General features: G+C 38.1%; 1 protein-coding gene across 2 annotated transcripts; it reads left to right on the top strand.

Annotated features, from left to right (window-relative positions):
• Window positions 1–268: 268 nt before the first annotated feature.
• On the top strand, window positions 269–17,123 carry cry2 (cryptochrome circadian regulator 2). 2 transcript variants are annotated; one of them, XM_081608328.1, is made up of 13 exons: window positions 269–567; window positions 1,705–1,813; window positions 4,029–4,171; window positions 6,103–6,287; window positions 8,088–8,176; window positions 9,035–9,166; window positions 9,840–9,965; window positions 10,792–10,977; window positions 11,157–11,308; window positions 13,358–13,560; window positions 14,628–14,708; window positions 14,789–15,207; window positions 15,435–17,123. In XM_081608328.1, the coding sequence occupies exons 1-12, from the start codon at window positions 410–412 to the stop codon at window positions 15,199–15,201; spliced, it is 1,977 nt and encodes a 658-aa protein (XP_081464454.1). In that variant the 5' UTR covers window positions 269–409; the 3' UTR covers window positions 15,202–15,207; window positions 15,435–17,123. The 2 variants fall into 2 exon arrangements, with proteins under 2 accessions (XP_081464454.1, XP_008410797.1); XM_008412575.3 differs by having other exon boundaries at window positions 270–567; window positions 14,789–15,220.
• The last annotated feature ends 1,408 nt before the right edge of the window (window positions 17,124–18,531 follow it).

The following is an 18,531-nucleotide window of genomic DNA, read 5'->3' as shown; positions in this document are numbered from 1 at the left end:
TATAAACTGTGCTTTATAAATCACATGGCCCCTATAATAATGTGAACACAGCTGAAATGAGAGCCTTCATTTGTCTGTAACCCGCACTCTATCTCACCCCTACCTGCTCAACCCTACATCCGAGGCAAACAAAAACGTGACATAGCTCGTCACCTTACCGCTTTTCTCTGCCATCTGCCGACCCAGCCAATCACAGCAGCCCAGTTTTGTAATTCATCTTGACGTTTCTCCATCTCTCCAATCAGGGAGCAAGCCAACAGCTAGCCACGCCCACTGTTCAGTAAACCCCGCCCGCTGCTGCTGGTAAAGTTTCCTGAAGTCCCGCTGATGTCCTCGTTTGTCCCCGTTTTTCTGGATTAATGCTGACTTTCTGGTGGATTTTATTCTGATGGTGGAATAGGAGGGAAGCATGGTGGTGAATTCCGTGCACTGGTTCCGCAAAGGTCTTCGGCTGCATGATAATCCGGCACTGCAGGAGGCCCTTAGCGGAGCGGACACGGTACGCTGTGTTTATATCCTGGACCCTTGGTTCGCCGGAGCCGCTAACGTCGGGATCAACAGATGGAGGTCTGACATTTTTTGATATCATCTCATAAACCTTACAGTTACTTTGAATTGTTTCCAGGACATTATTTATGTCGTTCGGAGGGTTTATCAGGTCGAGACTTCTTATGTTTTTATGTCCAGTTGTCAGAGTTAAGGCCTTGGCCTCCGCTCTGTTAGCTAAAACTAGCTCATAAGAAACTCCATTAACAAAAGTCACAATTTTAATTGATCCTCAAATATTACTTCAGTGTGTACGGGTACAGAAAAGCAATTTAATTAGTTTTTATCCTTAATGTGACCTAATTAATTCGGGGCAATTTTGGGATTATTGTCAGATTGTTACATTTCTAGAGCAACATAAACAAATCTTCATTCGCAGGCACGTCTCAAAAAACAAGAAGCAAATTTCTCTTACTAATTAAAATAAAACAGAGAAAATCGTAAGTAGGTTCATTACATTCACAGGGATATACTTCAACGCCTTTGTTGGTGCTAATTTTGATGATTAGGCCGTAAAGTAAATGAAAATAATCATCATAAATGTTATTTATAAAGCGCTTTAACACCAGCCACAGCTGAAGCAAAGTGCTGAAAATCAGTAATAACATTTTAAAAAAGCATAACAATAAAGTGACAAAGATAAGCACGCAGTTTATTAAAAACTCAATTCAAAACAGAATCAAACGGCTCAATTAAAGAGATGAAATCAGTACCAGTAAAATCAAGTCTCAGTTGGGTTGAAGGCCAGTGAGTAAAAGTTATGTTGCTGGTTTTAAAAATGGAAATTTCCGTTTTTACGAACATTAGAATGTTGCAGAAGACTAATTAAAACTGCTTTTTAAAATACAAAATAGCTAATATAGGTTCAGGGATGTAAAGAGCCTCCAGAAAATGATTGCCAAAAATGGTGGCTGTAAAGAGAGCTGAATGCAATAAATTATGGAAAGTTGAGTGGAAGAAAAAGGTAGACAATTGGGATAATTGCAAGTTTTCAGGACATAAACTACAACCTGGGCTAAATGATATTAGAATATACATCTCTGGAGTTCAAAGCCTGTTTTTAGCATCCATGCAGACAGTAAAGATCACATCAGGAGAAGCTTCATAACAAATGAATCTCTGCAGCTGTGTGACATGTGATATTTCTTCTCCGTGCAGGTTTCTGCTGGAGTCTCTGGAGGACCTGGACAACAGTCTGAAGAAGCTCAACTCGAGGCTGTTTGTGGTCAGAGGTCAGCCCACCGAGGTTTTCCCGAGGCTCTTTAAGGTCGGTGTTCCTGCACATGTCATGTTCTCCACCAGCATCTCTGTGAATGTGGTGATTAAACACCAAAGTGTTTATTTGTAAAGGGGAAATGCATTTGCACTAGGATGCATGTTATCAACTAATGAGTTAATCTAAATTTGATCAATCTTATTAATCGTCTAATAATTCATTGATAAACTGCCATTTTCTGAAGAGTTTTTTTGTCTTGTTTCAAGAGTATCGACCGTCTTTCAGCAACATGAAGTTCTACATCTTATACGCTAAATTAAAAAATACATTATTTTGTGTCAACTGTATTAAATGCTCACTGAATAAAGAGAAAATGGTGGTTTTCTCATATTTTTAAACTTAAATATATTTATAAAACATAAGAAAACGGGAAACTCTTAGGCTGCTGAAAGAGTAAACTATGTGAAATGCTTGATTCGTCATTAACGCAAAGATATTCAAACATAAACACCTTCTGTAGCTCCATGAAGTGCATTAACTTATGAAACCCCATCATGTTTTTTCCCATTATGTTAGAGTTTTTCTGTGTAATTTCCTCCGGGTTTGTGTCATCACATCCTCCTCACCTTCGTAGCTGATCAGTACATTTTTAATAACTTGACACTGCTCCATCGTGAATTTCGCCATTAAGGTGAAACTTAAATTAACGCGCTTGTCAAGTGATTATATTTCCAAACAGAACCACATAAAAAGTGCATTTTTGTGTCCCATACTGGACTCTGTTTGGGTCGTTTCTCCTTACAGTTTTGTCTGGCCGCCATCTTTATTCCTGTATCAAATGTCTGGCGCCTCTAAAGGATGACCAGTGGCGCCCTCTTCTGGATGGCGTCCAAACTACAACACTGAAAGGAGGTCTAAACGGGCGTTATTTGTTAGATGATTGGAACTCATTTTAATGTAATAAACCATTAGTCGACAATAAAATGAATCTTTTTGCCGACTGAGCTTGCTGGACATTCCTTGGATTGGAAGTTCTTTAAGAGTAAATCAATCAGATGTATTTTTATTTTTATCTGCCATCCTCAGCCTCTTATAACTGGCTTATCCACTTCTTTTGTTCTGGTTTACCAACGACGAGGCAGATTGAGTACCTGTGGTGATGTTGGGTGTGCTTGGAAGTTTATTTATGATCTAATGTTTTCTTCATGTCATAAATTTTCCTCTGCTGTGTAAATATACTGATTTATTTGTGTTCAAATAAATAAATATACAACTAAATTATTTGAGAGAAAGTTTGCAGAGCATATCTAACATATTAAAAAGAAAATGGAGCTGGGTGTAATGCTAGTTTGGCATGCAGTCATTTGCAAGGCAGCCAATCCAGGAGTCCCATTCATTTTCCTTTGCTCTGATTGGTTGAACCCTCCATTGGAGATGAGGAAGACTGTGGATGTTAGCTCCTACAGTTGTCCTAAGATGGTTTCTACTGTGTTTAGTAAGGTATATTTGGAGTTTGAACTATTTAAATAGTATGTTATAAGGGTTTTTATATCGAGTCTGAAGTATTCATGGATTTAAGCAACTCCTAACCCCCATATATACCAGGAGTCCATTGTAATCTTATTTTTGTAGAAATGCGTCTGTAAATCAGGGCCTGGCCAGTTTGTCCAGTCAAGAAAAAAACAAAACAATAAAAGTAAAACAGATGACCTACATTTTTTATGTTGTTCATCTATGTTTCGATTGTTTGTTGTGTATAATTACAACAACTAGAACAGGAAATGGTTCACTCTTTTGTTTTTAGTCAAACTTGATAAATGGTAACGCCCAAGTGTGCTGTTTATGTTTGTGGTCCTATTTACGTTCCAATTAAACTGATAACAAAACGGTGGTTGAGCCCCTGTCTTTCTCTTCCACTGCTTTTTGCCATTATCTTGATATTTCTCCTTGTCAACTTCAACTAAATCGTCTTTGTCTTACTCTAAATCACCTTGTCACCATTTAAATCTAAACCACCATATTTGTCTCCATCTGAATTATCATCTTTGTCTCAACTAAATCAACCTCGTTGTCTTTGTCTTTATTTAAATCTTTATCTAAATCTTTGTCTTAATCTAAGTCTTCGTTTTCATCTTGGTCTAAATGATTGACACCACAGACATATATTTATGAAAAATCTTACTGATTTAGCTGCATTTCTTTCTTTCTTCATTCGGTTTTATTTATTCTTTCCACAAACCTTTGCTCCTGTTTCGTCCCACTGCAGGAATGGAACGTGACCCGGCTGACGTTCGAATACGACCCGGAGCCTTACGGGAAGGAGAGGGACGGCGCCATCATCAAGATGGCCCAGGAGTTCGGAGTGGAGACGGTGGTCAGGAACTCGCACACCCTCTACAACCTGGACAGGTCTGAGATTCACAGTGAGATTCAGCTTCCACAAGCAACGGGTATCATTTAAAGGAGCTGGTTTTATGAGGAAAATGGGATTAAGATTAAAAAATTCTCTTTATTCACCATAGAATGAGCTTCTCGTGTCTCCACAGAGTCTACTGCTGATCTGAATCGGGTCTTTTTTCTTCTGGTAGTTTAAACTAAAAACAACTTCCATCCTAAAGTAATGTATGAATAAAGAAATATATTTTTTAGGACTTTTAGAACAACTGATGATGATATTCGTGTCTTTTCATCACAGACTTGGGCACTTGCTAAAAGAAAAGAGAGAAACTAGAGTTTTTAATATAGGAACTTTAATATATATTTAGAGGAGTTCAAGTGCTGTCAGACATCTCTATCTATAACACCTGATGGTGTCATTTAGAAAATAAATAATTTTCAGATTATTTAAAGACTTTAAATTGGCCAGAAAATTGCAACAGGTACGCAGCTACAAGTTGGAGCTTTATCGTGGTAAAATCTGTAACTTTGGGTCTTTCTGGCTGCATCTGACATTATTAATGAAGCATGGTAGCTTAATGTAATGTAATTTAGCACAATATTCAGAGCTCATTTTACTCTCATTGTTCACAAAAAAAAGCACAACGAAAGTTTAAAAAATAGCAGTTTTAAAAGTCAAGTCAAATAATTGAATAAAATAATAAGTGTATCTCAATAAATATAAAAATATGGTAGAAACACAGAAATAACTGGGATGTTAAGACAAATTAAACTTATAGAAATTTATTTTATAGATAAATAAATTTTGGTCAAATATTCTGAGTCGCAGCTAAAGTGAATCTCCAGGGTGTCGGAGTCGGTGGAGCCCCCAGTGGCCGGCTGCTGCCACTGCAGGTCACCCACTGCACCCATGTGCGTGGATAAGTGGGTTTTAACGAGCGAGACTGAAGAACTTTCTCCATGCCTCTCTGCGCTGCTGCATGACCAGTGCAGCGTTGCGTAACCAGCGGATTACCGCCGGCCTGTGTGTTAGTGTACCAGCTGGGGGAAGCCGGGCTTTGTGCGTTCCAGCGTTGTGAAAATGCGCTCATTCAGAGCGGACCCAGCCAATGGGACGCCGTCCCTGCTGCAGATCTTGAGCAGGTTGTGTAAGAAGGAAACTTAAAAAAGTCCACAGGGCAGCTGATCCATTTAAAGCTGAGACTGCAGCAGCCAGACGGGCTGATGAAGACACAGACTGGTTCTGATTCACTCAGATGTTCTTCATTAAACGCAGGGTGGAGCTGCTCTGAAATGGGCATAAAACAAATAAAATAAAAAGGTTATTTGAATAAAACATTTCAAAGTGCTTTACGTCATAAACACACACAAATGCAAAGTCACAGAGCACACAGTCATTAACTGAAGCATTACATTTAGTCAAATGCAACATCAAGATGTTGATTAATGTTTTACTAATAATATATCAACAGGTGGGGTTTTATTCTAGATTTAAGGAACCCCTGTGCAAAATAAATTCCTTATTCGATAAGTTTTGTTCTAGATTTAAAAAATTGAAATGGTTTAACAGTTCATTTCAGAAATGTAAAGCCAATTTTATCATCTCATAGCTCCATTATTGTGGAACACAGACAGCAAAACTATCATTTTTAACTGAAATTCCCTAAATGTCAGTAAAAACGTTGCAGGAAAAAACATCTAGAAAATGTAGTCTGGAAAGTAGCTTTTTTTAAATTCTACCAATAAATAAATTACTTTTCAGCCAATATAATTTCCGTAGTTTTAATTGTTTACCATGGAAGATAACCGAAAATAAACGTCAGTCTGTGCTTTAATGACTCTCTATAATTCATGAGTTTCGGTTTCCAGGTTGGATTCCTGGAATAAACCGACTTTAAATGCATCAGAGCTGTAATCCTCCTCTGCTGTTTTCATGCCTGCAGGATAATCGAGATGAACAACAACAACCCGCCTCTGACCTTTAAACGCTTTCAGGCCATCGTGAGCCGACTGGAGTTGCCTAGGAGACCTCTGGCTCCCGTCAGCCAGCAACAGATGAACCGATGCCTCGGCAAAATCTCCGACAACCACGACCAGCTGTACAGTATACCTTCACTGGAGGAGCTGGGTAAGCTTCTCCAGATCCTCCTGCAGCTTTTTAATCCACATTAAATTAAAACAAATGATAACACGGCTTCTGCTCTGTGGTTATCGGGTCAGAACTATTCATCCATTAATTTAAATATGAAAGCATGTCGACTGTATTCTAAGTAAAACATGTTTGTACATATTTTTGCTGACTTATGAGGTCAGTACCATTAGGCCTGTCGGAATAAATTGGTTGTTTTGTTTATTCACTTAGGATATTTTAAAGTTTAATGCTTATTGGTCTTTGAGAATATGTTCTTGCATTACTATATCACTTAAACTACTATAACTTAATATTTGATCATCAAAATGCACAGAAATATCTCATTTTAAAGACATGCACTCTTACATTGTCTTTGTTTTCTGTGCGATAACTTATTGCCTTACTGGGAACATTTTATGACATCACTGACTCAGGCACTTCATTGGATTATTGTGAAGTTGTTGGAGTAATCACATGATAGGCTGCTGCTGTTTTTGATGCCGTTTTACGCCGTTCCTGTTTGTTTTTCTCTTGGTTGACTTTTGTTCATTTCTTCGGCTGAGTTGTTGCTTTTTCAAACAATTACACAATTACTCCTTCTGGTTTTGGTTGCTGTGCAGCTGGAAAAATTTTGGCTCCAACTTCATTACTGTTGGGCAGCTGTGATCCGTAACCATGGCAACGGGCTATCTTTACAACTGGTAGTAGCTGATTAGCATCTCAGAAGCTCAAATAATATTTCAACTATGAGAAAGAAGGAGGAAATTCAAACCTCCTCTTCAATCCATCATAGCGGACAAAAATGATACCCTACTCCAACATCTCGAGAATGTTGAGATTTAAAAAGGGGAAGCAAAAGCAAACGAGGTTGGTTAGCAGAGTTTGCCAACATCTGATGGGATCTTCCAGGACATATTATGGTTTCATATCCTCTCTGCTGCCTGGAAATCGAGCTGTTTGCATGTCATGACAGTCATGTCAACTGTCTTCATCAGAGGCCTCTGCAGAGTCGTTGCAACACTGACTGCTACTGGAGATCCCTCCTGGCCACAGCATCTCCATCGACAATGACTCTTTGAAGACACAAGTTGGGATAAAGAAAAATTAAATTTTTAAAAATGAATCCAGGATTGGAATGTCTCAAAGTTTTTTTGTTTTTTTTAATGATTTTTAAAAAGTTTGTATCAATCAAGCTTGTTTTACAGGTTTATTATAGGGAATTATCCCTCCAAATATATTTATATCTTATAAAGTACAAAAATATAGAATAAAAAGAAAATTTTCAGGGCCTTTGTTATATTCTGATGGTTCGCTGTTGCTCTTTACTTTATTTATATAAATAAATATGCTAAATTTTCTTATTGTTACAAATGTTATGACCTAAAGATCATAAAAGAAAAGGGTAAATAAAAAGGATCCACCTGTGAGCCCTGTGGAACGCCAAAGGAAAATTTTAAGCCGTAGTTTTGACAAGAAATTAATTGTGAACCAATATAGATCTTAGAAACCATGAAATAAACGTGACTGTAGCTTTTCTTGGACCCTTAAAATATTATGATTTTTAATATAAACACAAAAAGCTTTTTTCTATTCATTTTTAACACTTTGTGTGTGGATCTTAAATCCGCAAACAAGATGTAGAGTTTGGAAATAAATGATCTGCTTACCAAAATGTTTGATATCTTGCTGTCTTTAACCATTTTTTCATTTAAAACCTTGCTTCCCAGCTTCTAGAGAGCTTTGTTTTGCTTTATTTTACTACTATTTTAACTTGATTTGATTTAAATGTGTGTGCAGGTTTCAGGACGGAGGGGTTACCTCCAGCTGTGTGGCGGGGAGGAGAGTCGGAGGCTTTGGACCGACTGAGCAGATACCTGGACAAAAACGTAAAACTGACACTAGAGCCGAGCGGCAGGACAAGAACGCTTGTTTTGGTCGTTAAATCCTGAACCCTGCTTTCGATTTGTGTGAAAAACACCAATAATACCAAAAATCAGGATAAATATGAACACACCTTGAAGTAATTTTTACAAAATTGCGTAAAAATCCTTTGGAAGACAAGAAATGTAATTTAAAAAACTAAAATTGAAAAGAATTTTCAACAATTGGCTAATAACGTAATATTTTAATTAAGCAAGAAAACTGTTTTTATTTTATTATTATTTGTTGATTTTATTTTATTGACGGAACAGAATGTGTCTATTAAAACTTTAGAGTGACAATTGGAAAAAATGGTTTTGTTATTTATTTTTGAAAAGCATCCAATTTTCTATTTATTTATTTTTTTTACTTCCTTGCTGGAAAAAATAGAAAATATTTTATTTTGTTCTCAGGAATAAGAACAACATTTCTTGGAAAACTATTGCTGAAGTAAAATCTTATATTTTATTTATTTATTCATTTTTTTTAATCCCTCAATTTTGGCAGGATTAGCCCTCCATAAAAATCCCGCAGAATGAGCAGCATCAGTGTGAGATTATTTACTGAGACATTTCACTTTTATATGTCACTGTTACAAACTCTAACAGTTTTTTCCTGTTTTAATGAAAAACAAATTTCTCAAGCTGCAGAACTGATAAATACTGTAGATTTATTAAACTTTAATCAGTAACTTTTTAAAAAGCAGGGTTTTATTAAACTATTTTTAAAGCATCTTAAAAACATCTTTAAAGACAGATGTGACTCCAGCGTCTCACATCTGTCGCGCCGCTGACTGATTCACACCTGTGCGTCCGTCTCCTCAGGTGTGGGTGGCCAACACTCGGGTGAAGACCTGCTCTCTGTACGCCAGCCCCACAGGCCTCAGCCCCTACCTGCGCTTCGGCTGCCTGTCCTGCAGGGTGCTGTACTACAACCTCAGAGAGATCTACATGAAGGTACTGAGAACACACACAGCTTCTGTCCAAAACTCAACACAACAACTGTGAGAAACGTCTGTTTAGTCCTTTCTACCGTTTTACAGACGGCTGTTTCTGTTTCTGGCAACAAGCAGAAACAGCCAATCACAGCCAGAGAGCAATCTCAATTGTACACGAGCATGATTGACAGCGCTCAAGGCCTTCTCCTGGATCTGATTGGCTGTTTTTTCTGTAGCTAACACTGGGAGAAGGCAGAGGACTTAGACTTTTATCTGACACTTTTAACAAAAATGTAAGAAACATATTTTTTATAAAAGTTACAAACTGCAGTTTTAAAGCAGAGATATTGTGAATAAACACAATTTATGCATTTATAGTTATCCACCATTTGGGTATTTTTATGTTTTCTTCGTCTCTGGAAACTTTTACACTGGACTAAAGAGTCATGCTTTATGGTAAAATAGACATTCTGAATAAAACGTGGTGGTTGTTTCATTTGTGTTTATTTTTACGTTGGTCTTAAATTTTATTAGATGCGTCATAAAAATGCCTTAAAGTTTTCAGCCTAACTTTCCCTAAGCAGTAAGGATTCTGTAAAAAGTGGTTTGGACATGAAGGAGGTTGAATATTCTCGTTTTGATCCGGAACCAAAGGTAATCTTCATCTCTGTGGGTTTTCTCCTCCTCCTCAGCTCTGTAAGCGCAGCAGTCCTCCGCTGTCCCTGTACGGCCAGCTGCTGTGGAGGGAGTTCTTCTACACCGCCGCCACCAACAACCCAAACTTCGACCGCATGGAGGGAAACCCCATCTGCGTGCAGGTGAGTGTGAGACGGGTCTGTTTGAAATCCTTGAAAATGCTTAAATTTTCAATTTGGTGTTTCCAAGGTTTGGAAAGTGCTTGATTTATCTATCAAGTCCTTGAAAGTACTTGATGTTCAAACTGAAGAGTTTTGATTGAAAGTATAAGTTTTGAAAACGTTACAGTTGAAACCAGATCATCTTCATACACCTGCTGAAGGTGTATAAAGACGTATTTTCTCACTGTTTGAAGTCAAGTCAGACTAAACTTATCATGTTTTAGGTCAGTTGGAATCACCAAAATTATTTCTATTTGCTAATTGCCAAAAAAATTTGGTGAGAAATTTTTTTTTGAGAATTTCTTTGGGCAATTTTTTTTGCATATTAAGTTTTAAGCATTTAATTTGGGCATAAATATAATTTACCTTAACATCATTTGTTTGTATTGTTTCAGTTTGATGAATATTTGTTATTATTAATGACTTAATGATATGAGTAATTAAAATAAAGGTTGGCTTATATGTTATGCATGTTTTTGTGTTTGTGTTAATTTAGTATTTTGTTCTCAGGCCAGCCAGGTGTGTGAGACAACCATTTCAAAAATGTAATTTTGTTAGATTTCAGTTTATCTTCTCCCTGCTGCAGAATGTAGAATATCATTGCAGAATAAAATATCAGAAAATGGTGAATAGAAAATGTCTTTTTCTCGGTTCATTTGTTTTTATATCCAGTGCTGAAAGTTTGAAAACTTACCTTGAAAATGCTTGAAAAGTGTATGAGGGGCATTAATATTTACTCTGCAGCGCCACAGCAGAGATTAATGCTTATTTACCTGTTTGTCAATAGATCCCATGGGACCAGAACCCAGAGGCGCTGGCCAAGTGGGCTGAGGGACGGACCGGCTTCCCCTGGATCGACGCCATCATGACTCAGCTGAGGCAGGAGGGCTGGATCCACCACCGGGCGCGGCACGCCGTGGCCTGCTTCCTCACCAGAGGCGACCTGTGGATCAGCTGGGAGAGCGGGATGAAGGTCCGACTGTCATGCGCCGTTGCTAATCATTGATCGGTGGTCTGGAAAATGACACAATTAGGCAAAATACCAACAAAAGGCACTCAATGTCACCATATTGACAAATTGGTATCACATTTCACAAGTCGCTGACTTTAGTTTAAGCCGACTGACGGACGGTGTTGTTGTTTTTCCTGCAGGTGTTTGAGGAGCTGCTGCTGGACGCAGACTGGAGCGTGAACGCTGGCAGCTGGATGTGGCTGTCCTGCAGCGCCTTCTTCCAGCAGTTCTTCCACTGCTACTGTCCCGTGGGCTTCGGGCGGAGGACCGACCCGTCAGGAGATTACATCAGGTCAGCTCAGCACCCGACTGACTGCAGGCTTAGACGCATTTCTGGCTTTCTTTGATGTCAGATCTGCTAATTCACCGGTTGGAGATACTACAACTGAGTGATGTGTATGGAACTACATTGGGGCCATACATGTGTTTCAAAACTTTTTTTTATTTTTTCAGATTCAAACTTTTTTTTTATTTCAATTTTAAAATCATTTTTCATTTTCAAATCTTTTTTTTTGTTTGTTTACATTTTTTTTTCTCTTTTGAACAAACTTTACGGCCCCAACTTAGCTCCATAGATATGGTTTAAAACCAAAATATTAGATTCCGAATTTTTTTCCCTTCTCACTTTTCTAAAAAAAATACAGATGACTTGTAAAAGTGTTTTTTATTTGATTGGTGAGACTTCAGGGCCAGTCTGGAAGAATTTTTGTTTAATTATGAGATTGTGGTCATATCAGCAAGCACAAAAGCGTCTTAAAATTTCAAGAAAAAGTTGTTTTAATGAGAAAAGGGATTTGATAAACCTGAGTTTCTGTGGTTCTTTCTTCAAAATAGACACAGGTGATCCTTTCAAAGCCCTAATACTGGTAATAATTTGATGCTGATGTGTTAAAAGATTAACTATTTCTGTTAAGTATCATCTGTAAATGTATTTTTCGTGTTGGAATTCTCATAAAATTAATAGTCCGTTCTCTTAATATTATGACTGTGTTCTCATTATACTATGACTTTATTCTCGTAATATTAAAAAAAATATCTAAACCTATCCCTAATATTTTGTCATATAGTCGACCTGAATTCAAATTCCAAATAAATAGAAGCTGATAAACAGTTTTCAAACAAAATGGCGGCTCAAATCACTCTGAACTATGGAAACTTGGGAGTTTATTGGGTGAAAAATGTTCTTATTTTCTAAAAATTAAATCACCAAAAACCAAAAATGAACTTAATTGATAAAAATGATTAATCGCCCGGTCCTAACAGATATTTAAACCTTAGAAAATGGAACATTTTTGTTCTTTTCACAATAAAAGCACTCCTGGTGTTATGCATGCATCAACCATAAAACAAGAGCTGAGAAGGTTTAAATCCAACAGCAAACGGAGAAACTGATAGATTATCATCATTTCTGCTTCACTGCATTTGACCTTAATTCTTATCAGTTTTTCTGAATTCAAAACAAAGAATGTTGGTTTACAGATGAAGAGCAGAGCGAATCGAGAGCAAGCTGACAGATTTAAATCTCAGATGGCCAGTGCAGCTCAGGTTGTGTCGTTCTGTCTGTTTATGAAGGATGCACTTCCTGTACCAACTGCTTCAGGAAGTGTGGTGAGTTTCAAGCACAGATTTCAAACCACAGCTCTGCAGCACTCAGCTCGAGCTGTGCACCAGCATACGGGACCGGATCGCTGTAAAGGACAAATTCTTCACCGTCAGCAAATTCTCTCAGATGATAAATTTGATCAATCGATGGAGAAGTAAACTACAGAAGCAGAAAGCAGTAAAAATGTATGGTAGTTGCCTACACAGTGGGGTTGGGTCACACTGTAAAAATGCGAACAGGTGCAGAGTTGACGTAATATTGCAGGAAGACTTTGGTCCATGATGAAGATTCTGGACAGTCGGGCTGGACAATGTTAAACAGTTATATTACGGGGATCTGCCATAGCAATGCAAGTGCATTGGAGGCTAGTAGAGAATGAAGTTAGCCAATGTTAGTCATCATTCTAGTGATAGCCCACATGCTAATGGTAGCATTTCAAGCTAGAATAAGTGTTCATCTATTTTCGTATAGAAAAGATAAACATCTTACTGAATGGAGTAAGTGCATATTAGGCAACATGTCAGCGACAGCCCAGATGTTACTGGTAGCATCTATACTAAAGATAATTTTAGCTCATTTTTATAGAAAAGCTAAACCCCATTTACTGAATGGAGTAAGTCAATGTTGGCCGATGTTCTGGTGATAGCCCAGATGCTAATGGTAGCATTTAAGCTAAATTTAGTGTTTTAGCTGATTTTAATAAAATTACTAAACCTGAAATACTGATTCGTCCTGCAGGCGTTACATTCCCATCCTGAAGGACTTTCCGAACCGCTACATCTACGAGCCGTGGAACGCCCCGGAGTCTCTGCAGAAGGCGGCGAACTGCGTGGTGGGAGTGGATTACCCCAAACCGATGATAAACCACGCAGAGGGCAGCCGGCTCAACATCGAGCGCATGAAGCAAGTTTACCAGCAGCTGTCCCATTACAGGGGACTCAGTAAGTACAGTTCTGACCTGCTGTAGCGCCCCCTAAAGGGAGCAACGAGGAGATGTTTAAACTGCTGGTGTCCAAACTCTTTGGCTTTTGGGCCGAAATCAAGCTGAAGGTACTTGAGGCAAATGAAATGTTATATTTTTTAATTAAAATTGCCAATATATATATATATTTTTTTACTTCAGTCTCCTTTAACTTCAAAATATTTTAAAGAAACAAAAAGTGTCTTGTAGACAGAGGATTTCTAAATCACTGTAGACCAAAACCAAAAATTATCACACGTTTTCCGTAATACAGAAAAGCATTATATTTCCCCAAAATTTCTTTCAACTGTTTTTTGTTTAGTTTTTTTGTTCCGTTAGCCTATGAAGTCCTAAATGTCTTTGTGTCAGATTTTGAAGGTTTGCTTTACAGAAATCCTCTGATCGTAGATTAAACAGCAGGAGGTTTAATTATGCAAAACTGACTTTTAGCGTGTTTTTATACTTTCTTTTGGGTCTCAACTGCTTCTATATACAACCCAAGCATTTAACAAAAACATTGAGTTGTTTTTTTGGCAATAAGTTAAAGTATTCTGGTAAACCTCCCAATTGTTGAGTCACACTGCATGTTACCTAGCAACTGGAGCAGAGTTCCATCTGTTACCTAGCAACCCAAGCTGAGCTCCAGCATGTTTGGTCAGCTATTTTATGATTGTATGTGCTGTACAATGGCTGTCTTTTGTTGTTTTGTTGTTGACTTATCATCCAGAAACCAGTTGTTGTATTAGTTTTGGTTGTGCAGGAGGCTCTACTAATGTTTTTCAAAGCTATACACTTGTAAAATTATACATCTTTTTGAAGCCGTTTTCATGTGCGAGTGTAAACGTTGAGGTGGGGGCCGTGGCCAGCAGCTGCTTATTGTGATTTAAAGTGACAGGAGTCACTAAAACAGCTCACAAATAGGCAAAAACTAAAATCTGATTATCTAAGTATTTATTACATTTTGTGCAAAAAATTTAATAAATGCCGTAACTTGTTCAATGAAACCTAAAAGGTCATCTTTAATTAAATAACATATCTGTGTTCTAGGCCTACTGGCATCGGTACCGACGATCCAGGAGGAAGCAGAGCCGCCGATGACAGACGAGTCTCAGACCAGCAGCGGACCCGGTACGGTAAAGTTTTCTTCCTCAGACGTGGAAAATGTTTTCAAACGGTCTGAACTCGGATTATTCCCTCCCCTCTCCCAGATTCTCCTCCCAGAGTTCTTGCCGACATCGAAGCAGCCGTCTGCCTGATGGCTCCAGATTCCTCCACCTCGGCGCCGGTTCCGGACCAGGACAACTCGTCGCTCCATCGGCCGTTCCAGGATCACTGCACCTCCTCGGGCCGACCGTCCTCTCCTGCCTCCAGTCCGCCCCAAAGCCCCGCACCTCGCTCCAAACCCGGCTCTCCCTCCTCCTCCTGCCCCTCACCGTCCGCCAGCCCGTCCTCACTGCCCCCGAGAAGGAAAGGCGTCGCCCACAAGGGCCGGAGAAGCCAAAGACGGAGAGAACGTCCGTCCTGCCCGATGGCGACGGAGGAGGAAGAGGAGGAGATGATGCAGGAGGAGGTGGATGAAGAGAGGATGGAGGAGGAGGAGACGGCAACAGCGCAACAGTGACATCAGGTGGACAGACAAGGTAGTTACCAGGGTTTTAATAGTTTGGGGTTTTTCGTTTTCAGTTTTATTTCATTGGCTTTTTGGGCTCTCAAACTCATTTTCATTTTGGGCCAAATCCGGGTCATGGATGTTCTTAAAGGTCCAGTTGTGCCAGAATGTATTTCTTTATTATAGACACATCTCCAACCTGTTTTGTGCATAAACTGATTGTTTTCACTCTCTTGTCTCGTCAGGTGCGGTTTCTGAGAACAATCTGTACATTTCCTCCATCCAGCTGGAAACTAAGGAACGCTCCTTTGGATCTGATGGTCCAACGAGTGGAAGAGGAGCAGCACATTAAAACCCCAGTTAACCCAAATCAGGACAGAAACTGCACACAGACTGCTGTCTGGTCTAAAACCTTATTGAGGCCATATAATGTATGTAAGATGAATTATGTGTTTTTTGTACAGCTCCACCTTTTGTTTTCTAAGGATTTCATCAGATCAGAGTGTCTCTCTGATCATGGACTTCATTTAAAGGTGGAAATCATTTGATCCTTCTGACGGCATCAGGACTGTCTCCTGCGATCCAGGTTTATGTTTATACTCCCCTTGTAACAGTTTGGTCCAGTCTGAAAAACCAGTAACAATTTAAAGGGTTTAAATGTTTCTACAATGTAATTCAAAGCGTTCAGGATGATCACTGTCCAGGTCTGCAGAGGCTTCATATTCAGTCGTGAGTGTGACGTGTTTAACATCGAGGTCAGGCGTGGTCAGACCCCCTAAAAAAATATATGAATTAGTTAAAACATGAAAGAAAATCCAACTAAAATTTCTACTCATCTGCTGCCACAAAATGGAATCACATAATTTAATATTCTGTATTTTAAAAGATTTAAAAGACCAAAATTCAACCTTTGTAATTGTTTCTGATGAGAAACTTCAGTTATAGTTTTTTTATTATTATTTAAAAATTATTTTTCTGAAAAATTATTTCTGAAAATATTTATTCCGAAATAATGTAATTATTTTACTTTTTTTCTGAAATAATATTCCAGAAAATAATTTCGGAAACGTAATTTTTGGAAATTATAAAAAAAATTTAAATTTCAGAAAAAGTATTTGTTTTCTGAATCAAATTTTTTATTTTGAATCTTAAAAACTGAATGTGACCCTTTTGTCATTTTTAGCATGAGAGTTTTAATTACACCTTTAATTCTTTTTTTAACAGAAACTTCTTTAAAAAATTAAAACACATTAGTACTTCTATTAAACTTGGTTAATGTAAGGTTTTTCTTTTAAAGAACATTGTAATTTTTGTTGCAGGCAATTGACTAAAAGATGTTTTAAACCAAACAAGCTGAAAAATTACTCAGAAAAGTTAGGAAACTGTCCAGCTCTTATTAATACAAAGAAAATGCCACTTTGCTTCATTAAATATTGCATGTATAATTTATTATGTGTTTTTAAGTTGGAAAAACAATAAGGCTCTTCAATACTTTCGACTTTGTGATTCAGTCCCATGTTGCAAACGTTTAGACGCCCCTTCCTCAGAGCCCATTTAATGTCAATTATAGAAACTGGAGTTTCTAACAGACTCGTCAGCAGAACTTCGTCCTGCAGCCTGAACCCGATGTTGCGCTTCACTGACTTCTTGTTTCTGGATGAATCTGTTGTTGAATGTTTAAATCCACTTCACTCTGTTCTGTCCTTGGGAACTCTTTGTTTATATGTAAATATTAAAAGTGAATATTTTAGGAATAGCTGATATTTTTGCCAGCAGTTGGAGAACCCAGCCAGATCCTGTAGTTGTTCTGCAGGCCGGGAAACATGAAGGTGAATCGTTGCATCTTTTTTGAGCAACCTGACTATAGAGTAAAAATGATTTCTTGTTCTTCACTCTAACTTATCTGTTTGTATATAAAATATATGAAGCACTGAGCTGTGTGTTTGGATTCTTCTTGTTTGAGGGTTTTACTTGGGTCCACTAGTCTGGTCAGTGGGAATTGTTGGGAAAAAATCAGAAGGAAGATTAAATCAGTTATTTTATTGTATTCAGACTATAGAAACATTGGAAATTCACACTTTTCATCCACAAAATTAGTTTTGCTTAATAACATTTAATATTATTGATCCACAGTCACCCAAAACAAACATAACACTCAAAAATAACAAGTACCAAAACAAAGTAAAAATGAAGACAAGAATGCAACAAAGTCAATGAAACTTGTAAAGGTTTTGCTTTCTTACACATTTCAACTAGATACTCATCTCCCTTCAGTGCTCTGCCTGGAATTTCTCTCATTCACTTGGATTTCTCAAGACCAATCAGCAAATAAATGTAAACAATGTTTATTTTCTAGGCTGTTTTTAAATTGTAATTTGTCTGTAGATAGATGTCACCTTCCTAAAATGATGGCCTAAGTCATTTTTTCCAAATGTGAGTTTGGCAAAAAAAAGAATAAAAATGACTCCTTTCTTATTGCCAAAAGATAATTTATTAAAGAAAACTTTATTATGTGACTATTATTTCGAAAGGTGACGATATTCGAAATTAAATCATCATAGAACACCCCCTACCACTAGGTGGTGGTAATTCACACGTCCAGTTTCCTTTCCTACTGTGAAAAACAGAATAAGTAGTTTAGCGTCGGCAGCGGAGGAAGTGAACAAAATAGTTCGGTTCGGTCCGTGTGGCTGAAAAAGTCATATTTTTCCAAGTAGTGGAGGATGGTCGCTTACCGCACAGGCCATTTCCGGTAAGCTTCAACTTCCGCGTTACGTACATCATGGCCAAACGTTAGCAGTTAAAACCTCAACTAAGTCCAGACCCTCTGTATGAAGTGAATTAGAACAAGTGGTTGTTTTTACTAAGCTATTATCAAAGTCTTTGCAAGACGATATCTTTCATGAAATACTGACTGATATAGAAAGCTCCTAAAAGGTGTTGATTTATCACCAACCAACTATGCATTAAACTGCTTCTTAAAGGGACAGCATTATATATTTTCCAGACACATAGTGCCATTTTACAGCACAATCGGGCTACTAACTTAAATTTTTATGAAAGTGCTCTATCTTTTAGTTCCTGATTTGATGCTTTGAAATTGGGCCTGTGTCACTTTAAAAACTCCTGCTCTTTCTAAAACTCTGCCTTCAGAAAGTAGCTGGTACAAAGAGCTCAGAAGGTGCAAAGTTCCACCAGGTGTTTGCTAATTGCTTCTGGCTAGTCTGAAGGAGCTGAGTCATGGGGAAGTAGCTTGGAAACAGCAGCTCTGAGGAGGACCTGCACCTCGAAGGCGGGGCTAGGCCCCCCCAGGCATTTTGAACAGCTGAATGGTTGCCATGG

The sequence above is a fragment of the Poecilia reticulata genome, chromosome 6 (assembly GCF_904066995.2).
Source record: "Poecilia reticulata chromosome 6, P_reticulata-male-v2, whole genome shotgun sequence".
NCBI classification, from domain to species: Eukaryota; Metazoa; Chordata; class Actinopteri; order Cyprinodontiformes; family Poeciliidae; genus Poecilia; species Poecilia reticulata.
This window is presented reverse-complemented; position numbering and strand designations above follow the sequence as displayed.